Here is a 21,411-nt window from a genome sequence, read left to right on the forward strand (position 1 = left end):
ACTAACAAAAAAGATTTGATTTCTATAGGAAATGGCATGGCAAACTGAACATGTCCAGTATCTGGTTATCTGAGTGTTGTGTGTACCTGTGCCAGCGCTTCCCTCAGTAACGTCTGGAACTGGAAAACCGCACACAGCACCTGAAGGACCCAGAAGAGGAACAGGCTCGCGGAGTCTACAGACTTCACCCGGCGCCGCATCGACTCCTGGCACAACATCACCACTATCTGCACACACACACACACACACCTGATCTGAGCATTCATCCAGTGTCTTCAGCTCTGTGTGTTTCTGGATGCCTGCAGGATTGATGAACGTACCCATGAAACTGCGAAGAGAACAGGGTTGGTGTAAAACACTGCTGGGTGTTTCTGCGCGGCGGCTTCACTCGACGGCCCATAATCCTCTCCCAGAGTGAGCGCTAACTCCGCTACCGCTGTCAGGAACAGCAGCCCACACACAGTCTGAGGGACCGAAAGAACAATGAGTTTCAGTGAACAATGAGACGAACAGCGTGGCGTTCATTCACACCTAAACAAGCCAACCAGGGGACCGGGAAAACATTAGACCGGGAAAACTAGGATCTGCAATCAAAAATGTGCTCAAAACCTCACAGAAATTATATTCCAAAAAAAATCTAACTAAATAAAATTCTCAAAGGTATGAATGAGTAATAGTCCATGAATGTCAAATGTTTTGTGGCTTGACATATAGGGCCCTATCTCGCACCCAGCGCAATTGACTTTGTACACCGACGCGTGTATCATTCCTATTTTGCACCCGACGCACAGCGGACTTCTCCCTCCACAGACACACGTCGGTAAATTAGGGAATGAACTTGCGCTCCCGGGGGCGGTTCAGCGAAGAGAGGAGGCGTGTTCCGGCGCAAACGTTCCCTGGTGCTATTTTGCAGTTTCAGAAAACAATTCCACCACAGACCAGGAGAAACCTCGTCTAAAGTCAGTGGCACGTTGCGCATGTTATTCAGGCGCTATTTTATAGGGCGCATGCTTGGCCATAATGTAGCGTGTGCACAACGCACATACACTTTGCTTCTCTCATCTACACAGAAGCAGCAGTTCTCATTTTTAGAAAACCATACATAATTACAAGGAAAAATATTCCACACGAGGGAAATCATTGTGGTGTCCATGAAGAGGCATAAATCTAGCTCACACATTTACCCAAAATATTATACGCCTGTTTAACCGAAGCTAATCTGGGTGGGTTTCTCCATCCCCAATGTCACTTCTCTGTGTTTTACGGCCCTGAAGAGAACGTCGGTCTCCTCGGCTGTGAACCGCTGCTGGCGTGCGTCTGGCAAATCTGCCGTTATAATAGCAAACCGCCATGGAACAAGCACACCTGCTCTTAAAGGGAATGTGAGATGACGCTCTGATTGGTTTATTTCACGTTACGCCCAAACCACACCTATGAGTAATGAAGCGTCTTCAGACCAACACATTTTAGATTAGGGCCGAGATCCGCCCACAAAGTTACTTGCGTTTCGCGCTTGATACTTGCGTTTCAGATCGTTAAAATAGGGCCCTATAAACTGATTCACTATTATTTTAAAAGGTCATAAAAGATAGTTTTAATTATGATAAGAATGTAAGATAATTGGATTGTAAAGATGCACTTAAACATATAACATAATGTCCTTTGTAGTAACTTTTGTTGTATTTTTGTTTGTTTACATTAGTAGGATTACGGTAATGTCCTGGCACTTGAAAGGATGTTAGGATGTTGCGGTTCTGATTATCGTACAGGTTTCCGCGCCAGTGGACACGTACTGTAAAGGCCTATTCACATTAAGAACGATAACTATAACTACATTAGCACACAATATTGTTCTGTTTATTATAAGCGCGCTGTCTCTTTAAACGCTCGAGCTCGTTAAAGCAGGATGGATTCTGATTGGCTGTCAGTGTTCCAGCTCGAACAAAAGCGTTCTGACAGTGAATCCAGCGATATTGTTCCGACAGAACTGAGAACATCTAACTAAAGTAACAAGTTTCCACTATTTATTTGACTGTGTTTTTAAAAGATGATTGTAGTGGGTTACACTTTAGGTGTCATTGTTACAGTGTAATTAAATATTTAAGTACTGAGTAATATTAAGCAACTACATGTACTTACTGTATAGTTTGGGTATCAATGCATATGCATCATTTACTGTTATTACTATGGCAAGTAAATGTAACATGTAACAAGGACACTGTAAACTAGTGTTACCTTGTTGTGAAATGAATGATATCTGATCAGATTTCACCTGTTTGCAGATGTAGAGTCGTGAGACCGGAGCTTTGGCAGATTTCTTGCAGAAACTAGTGAAGTGCCAGGGAGCGCAGAGCCAGAGGAAGAGCAAGGGGAACCAGACCAGGACCGTCCTCTCCACACACACCGGCAGATCCGGGTCCGGGCGCTGCAGGTACGAGGCATTCTGACACACACACACACACACACACACACACACACACACACACACGTTAAGCCCAATTTAAACTTCTGCGTCGAACTCCCGCCATAGCTACGTCGTGTGTAGCGCGCGTACCCTTCGGCGTACCCTGACGAGCACCTCTCCAAAAATGTAACAAAGCGTCAAACAGAGGCTCCGGCGTAGAAGTATAAATCAAGGCATGACATAAGTGAAATCAGACACACGGGCAGGAGCTCAACTCGGAGCAGAAGTCATCCTGATGTTGCTGAGTCTGTGAGACTGTCAATGATTAAATCTGTTATTGTAGTTACTCTCAGAAAACACTGTGTGACTCAAGGACTTTAATTACTATCATATGCAATGTCATGATCTAACAGCATGTTTTTGTTCTGGTTTCATAAATTACCTTTTACCTATAAACTGCAGATTAGGACGTAAGGCTTCAAACCTGACGTGAATTCGTTTCTGTCTGTCATCCACGTTTTCTAATGTACCTTTATCTTTGAACATGAAGTATTAAATTAAGTATACTGGGTAAACATCTGGACATACTGAGCCTTGCATGTCAAATGTTGTCTGTGGTACCATATATATATATATATAAACCAACAACTCCATAACTGTCTCTGTCTGTCTTTATTTCATTCTTCCATGATTAACACTAGAGCCATTATTCTTTATTTACGTCATGATTCTTTCTTTGTTTTTCTTGTTAACAAGAAAAACAAAGAATCATGACGTAAATAAAGAATCAAATAATGGATCTAGTGATAATAGCCTATATATATATATAGCTTAATCTGCTTTCAATGATTAATTCAAAATCTTTTGTGAGTCTGCTAAATTAATAAATGGAAATGTAATTCTAGTTATTAGTCTATTAAATTTGTATTTAAAAATAAAAATAAAATCACTTTCATTAAAACAACTTTAATTTACAATAATTATGCCCAAGACTTAATTCATTTGACATTTTCTTGAAATAACTTGCATCAAATCCACATACTGATCAGAACCAGTGTTAATTTACGTTTTATTTATAGGCTAAATAATTATCTTTTATTTTATATTTTTAATTTTCACATTCATTCTAGTATAAAGTTTAGTCATTTTGTTATGTGCTTTTGTCAACGTATTAGTTATATATAATTATATTATGTATTACTATTTTTTTAATATTGCTATTTAGGTTTAATTTATTAATTATTTCAACTTTATTTTTATTTATTTATTTATTTCCAGTTAATAATTTGAGTGCTTCAACTTCAACTTATTTCACTTTATTGCCGAGGCAACATTTCTAATTTTCGTTTAGTTTTTATTATTTTTTCAAATAATATTTATATTGTATTTTATTTCAGCTTTATTTCATGAATGAACAGAAATGTTTTGAATATAACATTAACAATTAACAATAATAATCCTGCTCAGAGCCAGTGTCAGTTGTCATAGAAAACAAAATAATCTTTTACAAAATAAGCATAAATTAAAAACGTTTAATTCGTACCATTTAGGGCTGCATTTTGTGTAGAACGCACAAAGTAAGGTCATATTCTGATACGTCCCAGCAACATAATATAATTTGGTCTCTCTTTTTATGAATTTCCCAGGACTTTAGCCTGTTGTATTGAAGAATCTGAGTGTATTATCATTCAGAACTTAGAAAGCTGAAGAAACTCACCCAGAAAACGGAGCCGCAGTATTTCTCTAAAGCCGCAGACATGTTTCTTCCATCCCACTGACCAGCAGCGAACACACACGAGGCTTTTCTTCCACTAAACACCACTCTGATTCTCTCAGCGCTGAAGTTAATATTCTTGTGGAAGCGTCACATAAACCTCGAGTTGATCTGTGCTGTTCTTCCTAACCTGAACTCTGGTCTTCTGAGAGAGCTCCCCCACATCGGATGAATGAACTGAGTGGCGTGTCGTCTCAGAGCGTCCTGTCCGTTGTGACAGAACAAATGCTTACACATTTAACCTTTCCCCAGTTGTTGAAACAGAAACAGCCCAGAGATTACTATTCAGTTTTCATTACTCACCAGTCTAAAGTCCAGATACACCATGGTTATGTAGGCTACATGTGAGGAGGGGGAGGGATGGACACTCACACACACTCAGAGATACTCACACACACACACACACACACACACTCACACACACGATAGGAAACAGCTATTTTCCGTTCTCTTTTCTCTTGCTTCTGTTGTTGTAGGTAGGGTTTCCTGCCATTATAAAATCATTAAAGAAAGATAAACAAAGGATGGCTACTTATGGCCAGTCTTATGAAACAAACATATTATAGTTATAATCATGAAATTACTATACATTTGCTTGATTTAAAACATTGCAAACACTTAATTTTGATGGTCCACCAACAGACTTTCTACTAACTGTAAGTAACTACAGGTCAGCTTCTTCTACTAACCCTAACAGTCTACTAATACTCTAATGAGAGTTAGTTGACATGTGAACATTGTTTATAGTCAAAAGAATGTCTACAGGGGGAATATCAAAATAAAGCATAACCAAAACATTTATTTAAATAATATACAAATAAAAATAAATTAATCTATCTAATTTATTTAGGATATTTTTAATCCCACAAAAGTTGCAACAAGTTAACAACAGGAACTTAAGACAAGGTACTTGCTAAAGTAAACACACACACAAATAAATAAAGTACTAATTATCTGTTCTTGCTTTATAGATTAGATTAGGTTTATGTTGTACAACGAAACACATCACACTAAATACTGTCTAAATTCAAAGCTGACACAAGACTATTGATCCCAAACAAGGGTTAGGGTGTGAAGAAACATATATAGGCAATGTATGTGCATAAAATATATCTTAAATTCCTCAAAATACTGTAAGACAGGTGTTTTTTCACATTGTGATCTTCTGCCTACTTATAATGTTTACAGTTAATCATTACATCTGTCAGGATAAGATACAGTGTGTGCTGTGAGTCATTGGTGATTCAAGGACATATCAGCATGACAGGCTTAATGACCGTTACACAGCGTTTTCTTCATAATTGTTTATCTAATGAAAAATATTTTTTTCCTACTGTTAAACAATTAGTCATTTCAGCTGCTGGTCATATAAGTGCTGCATCTGCTGAGCAAAAACGGCTGGGGTTACGTTACGCATGTAACCCGGATCCGAGAGAAAGGGAAGCAGACGCTGCGTCGGCCGCTGACACGAAACCAGGTGTCTGAAGCACGGGTACAAACACGCCATATTGGACGATGCAGTGCGATGACGTTGTAGCCCTAGCATATAAGAAGGGCGCCTGAGAAAAAGGCAAACACAGTGTCTCGTACCCTTTCTCACTGAACCGGGGTTACATACTATAACCATAGATGTTCCCTTTCGAGGCCTTTATTAATTATTATTGCAGAGATGGGGTTTGGGGCTGGGGCTGTGGGACTGTTTCTGGGGATTCACTTTTTATTTTACCTACCTTTTGTCTTCTGCATTCTCCTTACCATTGTCTCCAGTTCTTCCCTCAGACTCGTCCCCCAGAAACAGTCCCACGGACCCAGCCCCAAACCCCATCTCTTAAAAATTAATAAAGGCTGGTTTCTAAAGTACTTCTTCCTGCCTCTATGTATTAATGCTCATGGGTAGCCTAAATGGGTTCCATTCAGACCTTAAAGGGGTCATATAATGCCATTTTTGTACAAGCTAATATGATTCTTTAGGGTCTAAATTAAAAGTTTGTAATATACTTTAATTCAAAATTCTCATTAGTATTGTAAGAAAACACTCATTTTACCTGGTCAAAAACAGCTCTGTTTTCAGCACGCCGTTTAAGTGCATGTGTCTTTAAATGATAATGAGCTTTGCTCACCCCGCCCCTCTGTTCTGTGCGGACACCGTTTGTAATAATAACACAATAACCATAACGCATTATAAACGTGGGATTATGAATTATATTGAGAACGTCATACATAGAAAACATGCCGTAATGTACCCTGAGTGTAAACAGCTGCATTCATCGTGAAGCGTGCTGGCGATTTGCAAAGATTAATATAAATATTAATATAAAGGTTAATAAAACGTTACACTCACTTCAGTTCTTCTGGAGGTGCAGCAGGAACACGAATAGTTGGTACTGATCCTTTTTTCAGGAGCAGCTTCTTAGCAAAACCAGCTTTATACTGACCTCGTTTATAAAGCAGTCTGGTGTGTGAAATGATTCGCGCAAACATGAAAGCATTGACGTTGATGGTGGGGAATATTCCCTTCGAAAACAAAACTCAGCCACTGCGTCTTCAGCGGTTCAGATTTAGGAACATCAACATGATGCTGTGTTCCTTATTACACCCGAGAACACCACACTCGCTTAGATGCCATTCTGCTCATAGACAGTGCTCCAGCGTATCAACAATGACGAGCGGACTATGATTGTGTTGAAACACTGCTGTCAATCAACAATCGTGGGAGGGGCGTCCGACCGTGTGACGTCACACGGTCGAACGGCTTGATTTGAGACGGGGAAAAAATTAAAAAAAACACTGGATGGATTTGTATCATTTTATGATGGTTGTGTACAGGCACTGCCAACACACATTTCAGTACAATCAACTTGTAAAAGTGCATGTACCATTATATGACCCCTTTAAGGTTGCTTATAATGACTATGAGGATACTGCTTAACAAACCCAGGTGCTCTAGTGCCAGTGACCTGTTTTGTAATGCAGGGGTCAGCACCTTTCAGGCATTATTGAGGAGACTCATCTACAAATTCATTTGTCGCCTGAACGACTCCCAGAACAGCATTGTTATGCTGCTAGTAAATCCTGGGATTAGTGCCATACGATACCAATCATCACTCCACTCCTAGTCTTTCATAGGAATTGTATATGTTTATCTTTCTCTTTTTAATGTATGTTGCATGTTATGTCTGTGCCTTCTTGTCACGGAGCAAACCCGTGATCATGAATGGACTGTATGTAGGTACACCATATCAAACACACAAACATGTGCAGCATTAACGCAGTCTATGTACTGACACTGATATCCTGGATATTCAGACTGCAGTGTTGTGAATGTGCAATGTTTGTGCAATACTTGAATGTATTGTGTATAATGTGTTTTAGATATTTGAGGGTACAATGTGTATTTGTTTGTTATGTGTAGTGGATATGTACAATGTGTTTGGGTATCATTAGCCGCTAACATTGTTCACTCATCTTTATAGAGAACCACAACACAAATATGTTTGAAAACTTTATTGAAAATTGTGTATCACATTATTACATATCTAACTTACCTGCTTGGAAAACACCTGTGACCAAACCTGTATTAGTTTAAAAGCAGAGTATTTAAACATGGTGGACATGCTGCCTGATTGGGAGAAACCATGTTGGGTAACTGGGGGGGGGGGGGGGGGGGTTTCCAAATGTTCCTGTAAAGCAAGGTTTATAATTGTTAATTCGTTGTTTTGCATCATAGTTGCATGTTCTTGTTACTGTGTAATTTAATTATGGATGTTGTTTAATATGCATTAGGTGGTTGGAAGTACATATGTTAGAAAGTAAAACTTACCTGTAGAATGGTACATTCCAGGGTGTGGCATAGACTATAAATGGCTGCCAGAAGCATGGTGCAGGAGGGTCAGGTTGGTTGTGTGAAGTGGAAGCAAATCCATAGAAACTTGTTCCAGAAAGTTTGTTAACCAAACGATACAACTGCTGTTGTGGATACCTTCCCACAAAAACTTGTAAATATTTATGTTATTTTTGTAGTTTTTCTTTGTTTTTTTTTTGTTTTTGCTGTTGGATTTGCACTGTCTTCACAATAAATTCACCTTAATTGGGATTTCCTGTCGCATTGGTCTTATTATGCCTCTGATCGCGAGGGCGATCGCTAACACTTCTGAATGGACTATGAGTCTGGAAAATAAAGTTGATGAGTAACTTTAACTTTAACTATCTAACTTCTGAGTAACGGCTTTATAGCGGTTCTTTAATAAAGTTATTTTCCAGCTAAAGTTAGTTTTGATTGATTCTCTTCCGTCGCAACGACGGACTCTGTGAGAAACGCTGATGGCGTTCACATGCGCATTAAGAATTGGTTCTATAGTTATGTACGTTTGAATATATGTGCGCAGGTTTGTAATTCCCTACAAACGAAGCCTAAACAAAGTACTGGTCTTTCTTTATAAATTTTGATACAGAATTTTATTTTGTCACTTCGGGGTAGGTACGCGAAACGAATTTTCCCAACAAAGCTTTATCTATAGAGTGGTAAAGGGATCCTCCATAGGGAGAGACTAGTTGGCACTTCAGCACTGCGTTGTCATCGGTCCAGGCGAAGGTCCTTCGTCAGATCTGGAAACGGCCTGAATCCGGCCGGCTGCGGGAAAACCTCGGGATAAACAAAGACACTAAAATTAGCGTAGATGCCATTCTTCTCATGATGTAACGAGTACATCAGGAGTTATGGGAAGTGTTCCCGGTTCCGGCTGGCCTAATCTATGCAGCCTAACATTGAATTATAGAAGTCTATAATGTATTATGTGAATGCTATGTCAAAGAGATGTCTTTAATCTTGCTTTGAACTGACAGAGTGTGTCTGCTTCCCGGACAATGTTAGGAAGACTGTTCCAGAGTTTTGGTGCTAAATAGGAGAAGGATCTACTGCCAGCAGTTGATTTAGATATTCTAGGTGTTAGTAACTGGCCGGAATTTTGAGATCGCAATAGACGTGAAGGACTATAATGCGTTAAGAGCTCGCTCAAGCACTGCGGAGCTAAACCATTTAGTGCTTTGTAAGTAATCAGCAATATTTTAAAATGTATACGATGTTTAATAGGGAGCCAATGCAGTTTTGACAGAACCGGGCTAATATGCTCATACTTCCTGGTTCTGGTAAGAACTCGAGCTGCTGCGTTTTGAACTAGCTGTAGTTTGTTTATTAAGCGTGCAGGGCAACCACCCAGTAGAGCATTACAGTAATCTAGCCTTGAGGTCATGAACGCATGAACTAACTGTTCCGCATTTCTCAATGAGAGCATATGACGTAATTTCGATATATATTTTTAAGATGGAAAAATGCGGTTTTACAGATACTAGACACGTGACTTTCAAATGAAAGATTGGTATCAAAAACCAAGTTACGGTCTTTTGTCTTTGCATGGCAGTATGGATCTCAATCACACTGTGTTGCCAGGACCCGCCCTGCTCTGCTTCTGATAGGCTTGTAACGTTAGTTAGAGCTGCGTTCCTCTCATATGATTGGTAGGTGAAATACCGCATGTGAGTTCCCAAATATATATATATTTTTTTTATCTCATGGCTGCACGCCGGAGATCCAGCAATGGTGCTGGAATACTTTAAGCCCTGTAGAACATACTTTTTAGTAGATGTGAAGTTATTACTTATTCAAAATAAGCACCTACTGAAGGGAGGATGTGATTTTGGACGCTGCCAGTGTACATTTTAGGGTCACGTCTTGAGACATCACGTCCTGTTTTTGGTTATTGGTCTGAGTTCACCAAGGGGGTAATCGTTCAGAAAAAAACGAAGCTTCCCCGCGGGCCGCCATTGATTAGCAGACCATCACCTGCTGTTAGCATTCCATTGACTCCCATTCATTTTGGTGTCACTTTGACAGCGAATATCTTTACATCTGAGGCGTTTAAAGATTCCATTTGTCCTTTATTTATTTCTAAAGAAACACGACAATGTATAAAAGGCTCCATTACCTTGTATCTTACGTTATGGCCCCGTAGAAGCAGTTTTTGTAAAAATAGGCTAACGATTGCGTCATAACCACGCGACTCTCTGTCGCACAGTAGAGAGATTACCGTATGGACAGGAGGAGAAGCTCGCGGGCAATCGGGGGGACGTGGAGGCAAAATGGACACCTCCTACTCACACTCTCCGTCTCTGCAAGATTCGGAAGGGAATGATTCAGATTTCTCTCGGCACAGCTACTAGAAGACAGACGGGTTGCTCACGTCACATCTACGTCGTCAAGCTCAGTGTGAGTCTGCGCAGTACGCTCAGCCATCAGGAAGTGAGTGCTTCTAATTGACTTCACTTTTCTCCGTTTGAATCCAATGGGGTCGCTGTGTCCATTTCTTTTACTGTCTATGAAGTTCACATTTCAGTCGAACTACACCAGAGTTCGTTTGGAAGTTGAAAAGGTCTCGGTCCGCTTGTTTGGTTCAGATGGCAGCGTTCACATTTATTCAAATGATCCACACTAACAGAGCAGTCGCACCAGAGATCGTTTTCATTCAACCAAACCAGCCAAGTGTGAACACAGACGTAATCTGGTCTGATATAATTCACATCTAGTTATGTTCACACACCTCTGTACAGTTTGTAGTCAATAATTTCTAGGTAACAACCAAAAAAGTTTAAATAGTGTGTTGAAAAGTGATTGCCTCGATGTATAGTGTTGTGTGGCCACTGTGACATCATCATCATCATCATCATCAAGAGTGCGAGAACATTTCTATTTACAAAGAGAATCAAAAGTATGGGGAGATTTTATTTCACATCTGCAAATCATCACAATGTCAAAAGCTACGCTGATCTTGACATCTAAAACTGTGGTTTTAAATCGTTACAGAGCAGTTTCACAGTGATTTCCTTATTGAAGCAGAAGTAGAAGAGTTTGGCTCTTGCATCACTGTACAGGAGCGTTGAAGGATCCTCCACGGGCGCTAGAGTGTGTTCCTCGCGATGGCGTTCAGTGTTCGTACTTTAGTCACGTCAGCCACTTTTACTGCATATTCTGGTACGGACAGAGAGCCGCCCATACTGACATTACAATTCCTACAGAGAAACAACACACAAAAAGAGTCCTTACTAAGCATTAAAATAAGTTAAAACAACTAAACTTCATGATAATTCAACCTCTCAACAACAGTTCCCACAATCTTAGGAAACCTGGATGTAGTAAGAGATAGTGAAACTTTAAAATTGTGATTTCTAGACCTGGAATAGTTGAATGTAAATGAATAAAATCTTTAAACGCCGTAAGGAAGATGCATTGGTAACACTTTACAATAAGGTGTCATTTGTTAACATTAATTAACTAACATAAACTAACAATGAGCAATATATTTTACAGCATTTATTAACCTTTAAGTTAGTTAATAAAAATGTTGCATGTTAGTTCACAGAGCATTAATTAACGTTAACAGATGCAACTTTTGATATTTAAAATGTATTAGTAAATGCTGAGATTATATTTAAGAATAATAAATGCTGTTGTTCATTGTTAGTTCATGTTAACTAAAGTAGTTAAAGTCCCCCTGTGGTGAAAATCCAGCGTTTAATGTTGTTTATGTGTCTTTGTGGTGTTTTTAATCTGCTTTAAGACAAACCATGTGTAAGTTCATAAGTCGACACCATTGCTGAGTATTTCCTCCTTAAAACTGCAGTGAACCAAAGACAGTCTCAAAAACACGCTTTGAAATCGCTGGTGTTTCTGACGTCACAAACTACCTTGTAACCAATCAGATCAACGTGTGATCGTCAACCAGTGGATCTCTGAGCTGAGTGAGGGAGTGGAGGCGGAGCTCATTTGCATATTCATAGAACCGCCGCATACTAAATGAGGCAAGGGTGTCGAGTTACATTTAAGATATTTTAAGACATGAAGACATTATTTTCAAGGAAAACGTTTGAATATGTCATTTTGATTATTAAAGATGAGTTTTAAGGGACTAATCTTAACAAATTAAACCTTATTGTAAAGTGTTTCCGATACATTTGTGTAGTTATGCTAATCGGGTAGAAATCTTTCAACACCTTCGGTAACCCTTTTACAGTGTCCTTGTTATACGTTACATGCAGTTACTGTAGTAATAACTATACATTATGCATAATTACATGTAACTAACCCTAAACGAAACCCCAATCCTAACTCCAAATCTATAGTAAGCACATGTATCTAAATATTATTACTCACTCAGTGCTTAAATGCATAATAACACCGTAACATGGACACCTTAAAATAAAGTGTAATCAATCCTTCTCCTTAATCTTTATCACAAACGACTGGAAAAAAACATTTAAATGCATTGGTCTTCAGAACATTCAGCTCTTAAAACTTCTCCGAAAATGCAACTGTTCCATTTTTTATCACGTTAGGCCACTTATTTTACATTACAGACACTAGGAGTGTCCATAGATCAAGTTTAGAGAGCAAAACTCGGGCGTTTGAATGTTGTTGTGGAGAGTGAGAGTAGAGATGAACACCTGAACTTCATGCTGGAGTCTTTGCTGGATCGAGCGGAGCAGTGGAACTCCTGAGCGCCCGAGCCCTCGAGGATCCTCTGAAGGTTTCTCTCAGTGATCCCCCCGCCTGCACACACACACACACACACACACACACACACACACACACACACACACACACACACACATCAGCAGGAGCTCGTCTGGACACTGCAGGTGTTATTAATGAGGAACTAGATTTAACATACCTGGCATTATTGCTATTCTGCCTTTTGCCTATTAGAGCGAAGAGAGAAAATGCATTACAGTTGGAACGTTTCGTCATAAAAGGAAAATTTATGTAAGGCAAACAAGTCAAAACATCAATTCATAACTTCTGTGCACAACATTTTCAGCGCTCTTAAAGCCACTCTATGATTGACTAATGCGTTTTGGGACAGCCTTCATGCCTCTGGTCGATCGCCATCGAAGGATGAAACTGAACTGATGCATAAAATACCTTCTACTGAACGTCTTTATTAGGGCAATTATTTTATTCTAAATAAAAATGTGAATTTCGAATATTCGTCGAATTAAAAAAACCTGCACATTCGAATGCAAAAGCCATGATGATTTGATTTGGTTTATATTTGCTTTTTGCGCTCGCTTGCGCCCTCTTGTGGACACAGGAGACAATACAGTACTTTCTTCCTCTAACATTAAAGGTGCCGTCTGTGAGAATGACAACTAATGGTTGAAACTATGAGATCTCAAAATGTGGGAGATGGTCGTTTCTCCAGCCTCACACGGGTTGCCAGATTGAGGACACGCATCAGGAACGAGCGCAATGGACAATGAAAATTGGTAAATTGGCAGCGTGCAGTATCACAGATCAAAACACTAACCAACATTCCAGCCTGGAAACACACATCTCAAAGTAAAAGAACTGTGGAGGTGTTCTTCAGAGAAACGAGTGTGTGAACTAGGGCTGTCACTTTACGTTCGAAAACCGATTGCACAATCGATCGGACCAACCAACACAAGTTTCGAAAAGGAAAATAGGGAATCGATTTTAAGGCCGGCAGCGAACGCACAGCAACTGCAGGCTCTGACACACACACATAACAGCACATTATACTTCTGTGTCTCTCTTTCCTACAGAACTGTGAATTCTGCCGGTATTCAGACAGTCTCAGGCATACAGACACAGATTCAGGCTACGGTCTACAATCGCCTACGCAGGGGAAATCTGTCTGACATTTCTACTGGTAAACTCAGCCATGTTGAAGCCTGCAGTGATGTTTGTCACTGATGTTATGGCAGTGCACTCTGCTTATTGTTCTTCGAGAATGTTGCACTCCTGTTTGTCATTGTGCACGAAACTTCACGCCAATAAATCATCAGAAATATTGCTGACTTGTGCGTCTCAAGCCTCTTTACGTTCGTCCTAATGCCTGTTAGTTGTCCGTGGATTTGCCTTTATTTGGCGTTTAAAATGGAAACGTCTTTAGACGTGGAAAATCGATTTTACAATTGATTCAATGAACACTTATGTCTCAAAAATCTAACAGCCGTAGTGTGAACTCAGCATGATTCCTCAATATATGCAAACATATTATGGTATTTGTATGCTTCAGTAGAGTGAGAAAGTTACATACAGCACTTTTAAGTATTGTCTTCAGAATTTGAATGTAATTCGATTTTTGCTAATATTTAAAAAAGAAATCTGCATTTATCTTAGAGTGTGTGTCACCTGTTCCACCAGTCGCTTGATCACAGGTAAGCCTTCCAGAGCAGAGCAGTCACAACCACTGGTCAGAATCCTCTCGAAGCCCAGCGAGACCACAGCTTCCAGCGCAACCACTGGATCGTGGACCATATCGAAGGCTGAAGGACACGGGACCTGTTACTGTTGTTTATTACACATTCATCATCATGTTCAGTAAGTGCAGGTTTACCTCTGTGGAATGTCACCGGTAAAGGCCGACACGCCGCTGTGGAGAGAGCGGACATGAAGCATAAATGTATCAATATAAGCATTACTAACACATGATATGTTCACATTCCAACATATAAGAATTTACTTTGGAATAATTTGAAATAATTGATAAAAGAAAAATGTATAATAATAAAAAAAAAACACATTTTCTCTCTGATTACACTGATTGGGGAAAGAAATGATCAATTAAAATTGAAGATAAAACTTGGCAATTTTGCAAGAGATTTGGAAATATGCTCAAATGAAAGAACTCTGTAATCATACAAAACCAATCCAGTAATACACATCCGTCCATTCATCCTTCCATCCATCCATCCATCCATCCATCCATCCATCCTTCCATTCATTCATCCATCCATTCATCCATCCATCCATCCATCCTTCCATTCATCCTTCCATCCATCCTTCCATCCATCCTTCCATTCATTCATCCATTCATTCATCCATCCATTCATCCATCCATCCATCCATCCATCCTTCCATTCATTCATCCATTCATTCATCCATCCATCCATCCATCCTTCCATTCATTCATCCATTCATTCATCCATCCATCCATCCTTCCATCCATCCTTCCATTCATTCATTCATCCATCCATCCTTCCATTCATTCATTCATCCATCCATCCATCCATCCTTCCATTCATTCATTCATTCATTCGTCCATTCATTCATTCATTCATCCATCCATTCATCCATCCTTCCATTCATTCATCCATCCATCTATCAATCCTTCCATTCATTCAACCATACATCCATTCATTCATTCATCCTTCCATTCATTCATCCATCCATTCATTCATCCATCCATTCATTCATCCATCCATCCATCAATCCTTCCATTCATTCATCCTTCCATTCATTCATCCGTCCATTCATCCATCCATTCATTCATCCATCCATTCATCCATCCATTCATCCATCCATCCATCAATCCTTCCATTCATTCATCCTTCCATTCATTCAACCATCCATTCATTCATCCTTCCATTCATTCATCCATCCATTCATTCATCCATCCATTCATTCATCCATCCATTCATTCATTCATTCATTCATCCATCCATTCATCCATCCATCCATCCATCAATCCTTCCATTCATTCATCCTTCCATTCATTCATCCTTCCATTCATTCAACCATCCATTCATTCATCCATCCACTCATTCATCCATCCACTCATTCATCCATCCATTCATTCATTCATCCTTCCATTCATTCATCCATCCATTCATTCATCCATTCATTCATCCATCCATCCATTCATTCATCCATCCATTCATTCATTCATCCATCCATCCATCAATCCTTCCATTCATTCAACCATCCATTCATTCATCCATCCATTCATTCATCCATCCATTCATTCATCAATCCATTCATTCATTCATTCATCAATCCTTCCATTCATTCATCCTTCCATTAATTCAACCATCCATTCATTCATCCTTCCATTCATCAATCCATTCATTCATTCATTCATCAATCCTTCCATTCATCCATATATTCATTGTTTCATTCATCCATTCATTTAGTTATCCATCATTCCATTCGTCCATTGATCTATCCATTCATTCATCAGTCCTTAAAAAAGTACTTTTCCTCTTTGGTCCGGACCAAAGTAACCCAGAGACTCAGGCCTCAGTGAAGCTGCGGTCATGTTTTACCCATCAGCTCCTCGCAGAGCTCAGTGTCCACTCGCCCGTCAGCCGTCAGCGCCCCGAACACCAGCCCGTCGGCCCGGTGACTCTTCATCAGCTCCACGTCCCTCTTCATCACCTCCACCTCCCAGTGCGAGTACATGAAGTCTCCTCCACGGGGCCGGATCATCACGTACACCGGGACCCGCACGTTCTCCTTCACCACCTGCAGCAGACCTGCACACACACACACACACATTCTTGTACATCTATCTTTATGAGGACATTCATTGACACAATGCAATCTCTAGCCGCTAACCCTAACCTACCCATCACAACTTACTTACTTACTTACTTATCCCTAAAACCAAGTGTTGACCCTCAAACAGGCCTTTAAAGGCTCTCAGAAACTGAGGACCGGCCAACATGTCCTTTACTCTCTCTGTCCTCACTCCACTGGGCTAACACTCAAACTGGTCCTCACAAAGATAGTTGTACAAGTACACACACACACACACACAGAGGATCATCACGTACACCGGGACCCGCGCGCACCACCTGCAGCAGACCTGAGCACACACACACACACACACACTAGCGTTTTAAACGTCTAAAAACACCAGATTCACCTTACTGCGCAGGATCATTTTATTTATCAAAATATCTCAGTCATCACTGATCGTCCAGATCACGTCCTCTCAGATCGCTCTCACTCACTCTCTGTTTGGTCTGAAACTGCTCGTGTTTCACCGCAGGACAGCAGATACGAGGACATTTTCTGTCATGTTTGCAGGACTGTGATATGAAGAGTGTGTGAAGGAACATATTTTAGCAACTGTGTGAAAGTGAACAGCACATAACAGGCACAATACTGGTATAAACATAAATATCTATTGGTACAATACGCGTCACATGACTAAACTTATGTCATCGTTTTTAAATTCCTCCGGTTTCACAGTCCATATACAACACCAAAACAGCGTACTTTGGAGAGTGTTTTCAAACAGCTTTGTTTTCATTAATTAATTTCATGTTGTGATTGGTCGGCTGGATCAGTGTGTTGTGATTGGTCGGCTGGATCAGTGTGTTGTGATTGGTCGGCTGGATCAGTGTGTTGTGATTGGTCGAGTGCTTCGAGTGTGTTTGGGAAATGTCCCGCCCCTTTCCATAACCGCCAGTTTAACACACTACTAACTAACTCAACCAGGGTTACTTGCCCCTTTATTCTGGGTATGAATTATTATAATGAGGAATATTGTGACGTGTTCGTTCTCGGAAGAAACTCAAGACTACAATGGAGGCGTTTCAGGAGTTCAGAAACACTGACACTGATATAGAGAAGAGCTGGAGCTTCTTCATGATCAAACCGCAACACTACACACTAAAGAGAGATAAACATGGAGAAAAACAGAGCAGGTCCTCTGAACTCAGAACGTGGTACTGAAGTCTCAGGTGTGTGTGTGTGTGTGTGTGTGTGTGTGTGTGTGTGTGTGTGTGTGTGTGTGTGTGTCTTGACCTGTACTGGGCGTCGTCCCTCCCTCCAGAAGGTTACAGCACAGCTCGATACGACCCGCTCCTGAACACACACACACACACACACACACACACACACACACACACACACACGATAATAACACATGACAGCTGCCCAAAAAACACTTACAAAACACTCAACAGAAATGTGCAATGTTCAACACCACCAATCTGATGAAATATGACTGTTTTCACTGAACTATATTCAAGAATGTGTGTGAACTTGTACCTCCCCTCTCTGCGTTTACGGCTGACTCGACTGAGTCCACACACACCTCCATCAGGAGACCGTCACCCATCTGAAACACACACACACACACACACACACCTGCTGGCTTTACACTGCAAAGCTGACACACAAGCTGCATATTACACCACAAAAACATACACACAAACTGAGAAGAGTTGGCATTTACAGTCAAACCAATAATTATTCAGACACCAGATATCATGTCACTAGTGTGATCAGGACACTATAGTTCATTTCTGTAAGTGAGGAGAGCAAAATACAGTAAACTGTGACATATTATACCCAAACACTCTTCATACAGAGACTACCAGTGACATTTATACACATTTGGGAGCAAAAATGATTGGGACACTTTGAGCTGATCATGTTTTGCTGAAGTGTGTTTTCTTTAATTGCTAATGCTCTTTTCACACACAGACTGAACACAATGAAGCATTGCTTGGTCACTGGTTGAGCTAAACTGGTATTATCTAATTGTGTAGTTAAATTTAACAGCTGACAGATATTCAACATAATTCATGTGTGAGACAGTCTAACAGAAGGACGGACAAAACCAGTCAAATATCAGCTGAGTTCTGCTCATATTTTATTACCATTTTCTAAACTATAGCGAATAAACTGATAATGTGAGAAATGTTGAAGGTCTGAATAAATTGTGGTCTGACTGTATGTACTCACACAGGAACTGTTATAAAAATCACAATACATATGGAAACATAAATAGGATTCTAAATAAAAATATTACAATATAATAACTCTGCTATAATAACATGCTCTGTAATGACAACATCAAGGTTTAAGCCTGATCTGATGCTGCAACATTCCCAGCTAACAGGTCACATTCCCACAGCGTTCACTAACGTTTTGCAATGTTATGTGAAACGTTCTTTAAATAACATGTATAGAACATTCTTATATTAATAATATTTGATATGCATTTTCATGATGCTGAGGGAAAACGTTCTTAGAACAACATTCTTGAAACATTTTAATGATTTTACTTGAGGAACGTTCTCATAACGTTGAGTGAAAACATTCTTAGAACATTCTTGTTTATTTACTTGAAGAACGTTCTCATAACATTGACGTATTTCATATTTCAAACAACATTTTCGAAACATTTTTTATGATATTAATTGCACTTAAATATTCTCTATGTTGACAGAAAATGTCCTTAGAACAACATAATTATTATGTTGTTGACTTATTGCTATTCCAACGTTCTTGAAATGTTACAAATAAACATTCAGAGAACGTTTCAAGAACTGCGAGTAAAAATAAGTTTGTACTAACATTATCATATCCTTTTAAATAGTGTTTTAATCACGACAAGAAAAGTAGATATTTCAATCAATCACTATTCTCCCACTAAGGTTTCAGAACATGCATGTTGTGTTAGCTGGGTTTAGACACACACAACGACTCAGACTCTCTAATGTCAGTTCAGTATTGGAGTCTACAGATCGCGTTAACCGGCAGAGAGAGAGAGAGAAAGGGGATTCGGTGATCCACAATCGTTCGGTAAAACCAGAGACCAGTAGCACTGAAACTACTTTATCAGCTGCCATACTGTACGGCTTTATGGGGGTTTGGAACATCAAATAAAAGCAAATGATATAAGCGTGTTAAAATACCATACTACAATGCCTCCTTAAATATCACGTTAATGTATTATTACTGAAATCATGAAATGCTCGTGTTTGTTTCACATGTAATGACCGATCGTGTTCTCTGTTACCTCCATAGACAGTATGGTTACCTCGCGCGAGCGTCCAGCGCCGGAAGCGTTTCTCACGGTCAAATTCTCGCGAGATTCACACATGTCGAGATACAGCAAATACTGTACGTGCAGAGACTTGTAAACTAAACTATTTTGCTACTTTGCTAAGAGTTCGGGTAAAATCACCAGACGTTATGCTGCTCGTGAGTGAGTGAGTGTGTGGACAACTCTGTTTAGCACATAATCAGTGACATAAACAGTTGTTATTATAACAAAAGACTGAACTTCTTATAACTGTTTACTAACGTTCCCATTAAGTTAAGTTCCCATATTTGTTATATGTTTAAAAACGTTCTTGGTTATGCGAATATTAAGCACACATTCCATTCATTCTGCAAACATTTTGGGAATGTTACCTTTTAATCTTCTCTGAATGTTCTGAAACAAGTAGCAACATTTGAAAAATTAACATACAGCTAAAACTTCCCATGAACGATAGATATCGTTTTTGTGCTAACTTTTTGGGAACACCATTAGAGACTAGATAACTAAGAGTTATATTAACGCTAGGCTATTAGAACGTTCGTTCACAACTTTGAGAAAACTTTGCTAGAACGTTTGCTAAAGTTTTGAGAATTTTGAAAATGAATTAGGATATTAATATAACATTAAAGTAGTTAACAACCAAAATTATTATTTTTTTGGCTTTTAGTATGAACTAGTGCAGTGCCCGTGCAAAATCAGTTTTTGTGTGTGTTTTTAGTAATTGTTGGTTCGGTGTGTTTGAGTGCTCATTGTTACAATTACACAGCAAACGTTCAGTGACATTTTTATTTGTGCATGGTAGAAAGCAAATACTGACATAATGACATTCAATAAATAAGGAAAATTTAACTATATGGTTGCATAACAATTTATAATGGTGATATTAGGTGACATGTATTTGGGTATCTGTGTACAGGTAGCAGGAGTTTAGATTAGATTAGATTAGATTAACATTTGTTTGTTGTCATTGTGCAGATTACAATTATAGAGACAATGAAAGGCGTTAGCGTCTAACCAGAAGTGCAAAAATGCAGAAAAGTGCAATGTGAACACAGTATAGGCATAGACAGTAAAAGAAATGGACACAGCGACCCCATAGACTTCAGCGGAGAAAAGTGAAGTCAATTAGAAGCACTCACTTCCTGATGGCTGAGCGTACTGCGCAGACTCACACTGAGCTTGACGACGTAGATGTGACGTGAGCAACCCGTCTGTCTTCTAGTAGCTGTGCCGAGAGAAATCTGAATCATTCCCTTCCGAATCTTGCAGAGACGGAGAGTGTGAGTTGGAGGTGTCCATGAGCTAGGAGCAGGAGCAACTTTTGCTAAGTATTCTGATTAATTATCTGTGCGACAGAGAGTCTAACTGCTTCTGCGGGGCCATAACGTAAGATACAAGGTAATGGAGCCTTTTATACATTTTCGTGTTTCTTTAGAAATAAATAATGGACAAATGGAGTCTTTAAATGCCTCAGATGTAAAGTTATTCGCTGTCAAAGTGAGTCAATGGAATGCTAACAGCAGGTGATGGTCTGCTAATCAGTGGCGGCGCCCGGGGAAGCTTCGGTTTCCGGCTGATGGATTACAAGCCAAAGC

General features: G+C 39.6%; 2 protein-coding genes across 5 annotated transcripts in view; both read right to left on the reverse strand.

The window, feature by feature from the left end:
* The window catches only part of abcc2 (ATP binding cassette subfamily C member 2), a 37,806-nt gene extending 33,216 nt beyond the window's left edge, over window positions 1-4,590 (reverse strand). The window contains exons 1-5 of one of the 2 annotated variants that reach the window (XM_084391484.1): window positions 4,482-4,590; window positions 4,122-4,382; window positions 2,273-2,443; window positions 321-464; window positions 87-227 (exon numbers count right to left, since the gene is read on the reverse strand). In XM_084391484.1, coding sequence (XP_084247610.1) covers window positions 87-227; window positions 321-464; window positions 2,273-2,443; window positions 4,122-4,163 — 498 coding nt within the window. In that variant the 5' untranslated portion in view covers window positions 4,164-4,382; window positions 4,482-4,590. The other variant, XM_084391485.1, reaches the window with a different exon arrangement.
* Window positions 4,591-10,675: 6,085 nt separating this feature from the next.
* On the reverse strand, window positions 10,676-19,894 carry cutc (cutC copper transporter homolog (E. coli)). 3 transcript variants are annotated; one of them, XM_084391486.1, is made up of 9 exons: window positions 19,790-19,877; window positions 18,031-18,100; window positions 17,785-17,844; window positions 16,296-16,505; window positions 14,588-14,623; window positions 14,383-14,516; window positions 12,899-12,926; window positions 12,672-12,777; window positions 10,676-11,240 (listed from the first exon to the last, which is right to left on the reverse strand). In XM_084391486.1, the coding sequence occupies exons 1-9, from the start codon at window positions 19,871-19,873 to the stop codon at window positions 11,129-11,131; spliced, it is 840 nt and encodes a 279-aa protein (XP_084247612.1). In that variant the 5' UTR covers window positions 19,874-19,877; the 3' UTR covers window positions 10,676-11,128. The 3 variants fall into 3 exon arrangements, with proteins under 3 accessions (XP_084247612.1, XP_084247613.1, XP_084247614.1); XM_084391487.1 differs by having other exon boundaries at window positions 10,924-11,240; window positions 19,811-19,894; XM_084391488.1 differs by lacking the exons at window positions 17,785-17,844; window positions 18,031-18,100; window positions 19,790-19,877 and adding an exon at window positions 16,624-16,792 and having other exon boundaries at window positions 10,924-11,240.
* Between the last annotated feature and the right edge of the window lie 1,517 nt (window positions 19,895-21,411).

The sequence above is a fragment of the Rutilus rutilus genome (genome assembly GCF_951802725.1).
Source record: "Rutilus rutilus genome assembly, chromosome: 20".
NCBI lineage: Eukaryota > Metazoa > Chordata > Actinopteri > Cypriniformes > Leuciscidae > Rutilus > Rutilus rutilus.

Coding starts and splice junctions, on each gene's coding strand:
- cutc (XM_084391486.1), bottom strand. CDS start 19,873: ATGTGTGAATCTCGCGAGAATTTGACCGTGAGAAACGCTTCCGGCGCT. Junction 14,517..14,587: donor ACCGGTGACATTCCACAGAG/GTAAACCTGCAC, acceptor CGTGTCCTTCAG/CCTTCGATATGGTCCACGAT. Junction 12,778..12,898: donor CAGAATAGCAATAATGCCAG/GTATGTTAAATC, acceptor GTGTGTGTGCAG/GCGGGGGGATCACTGAGAGA.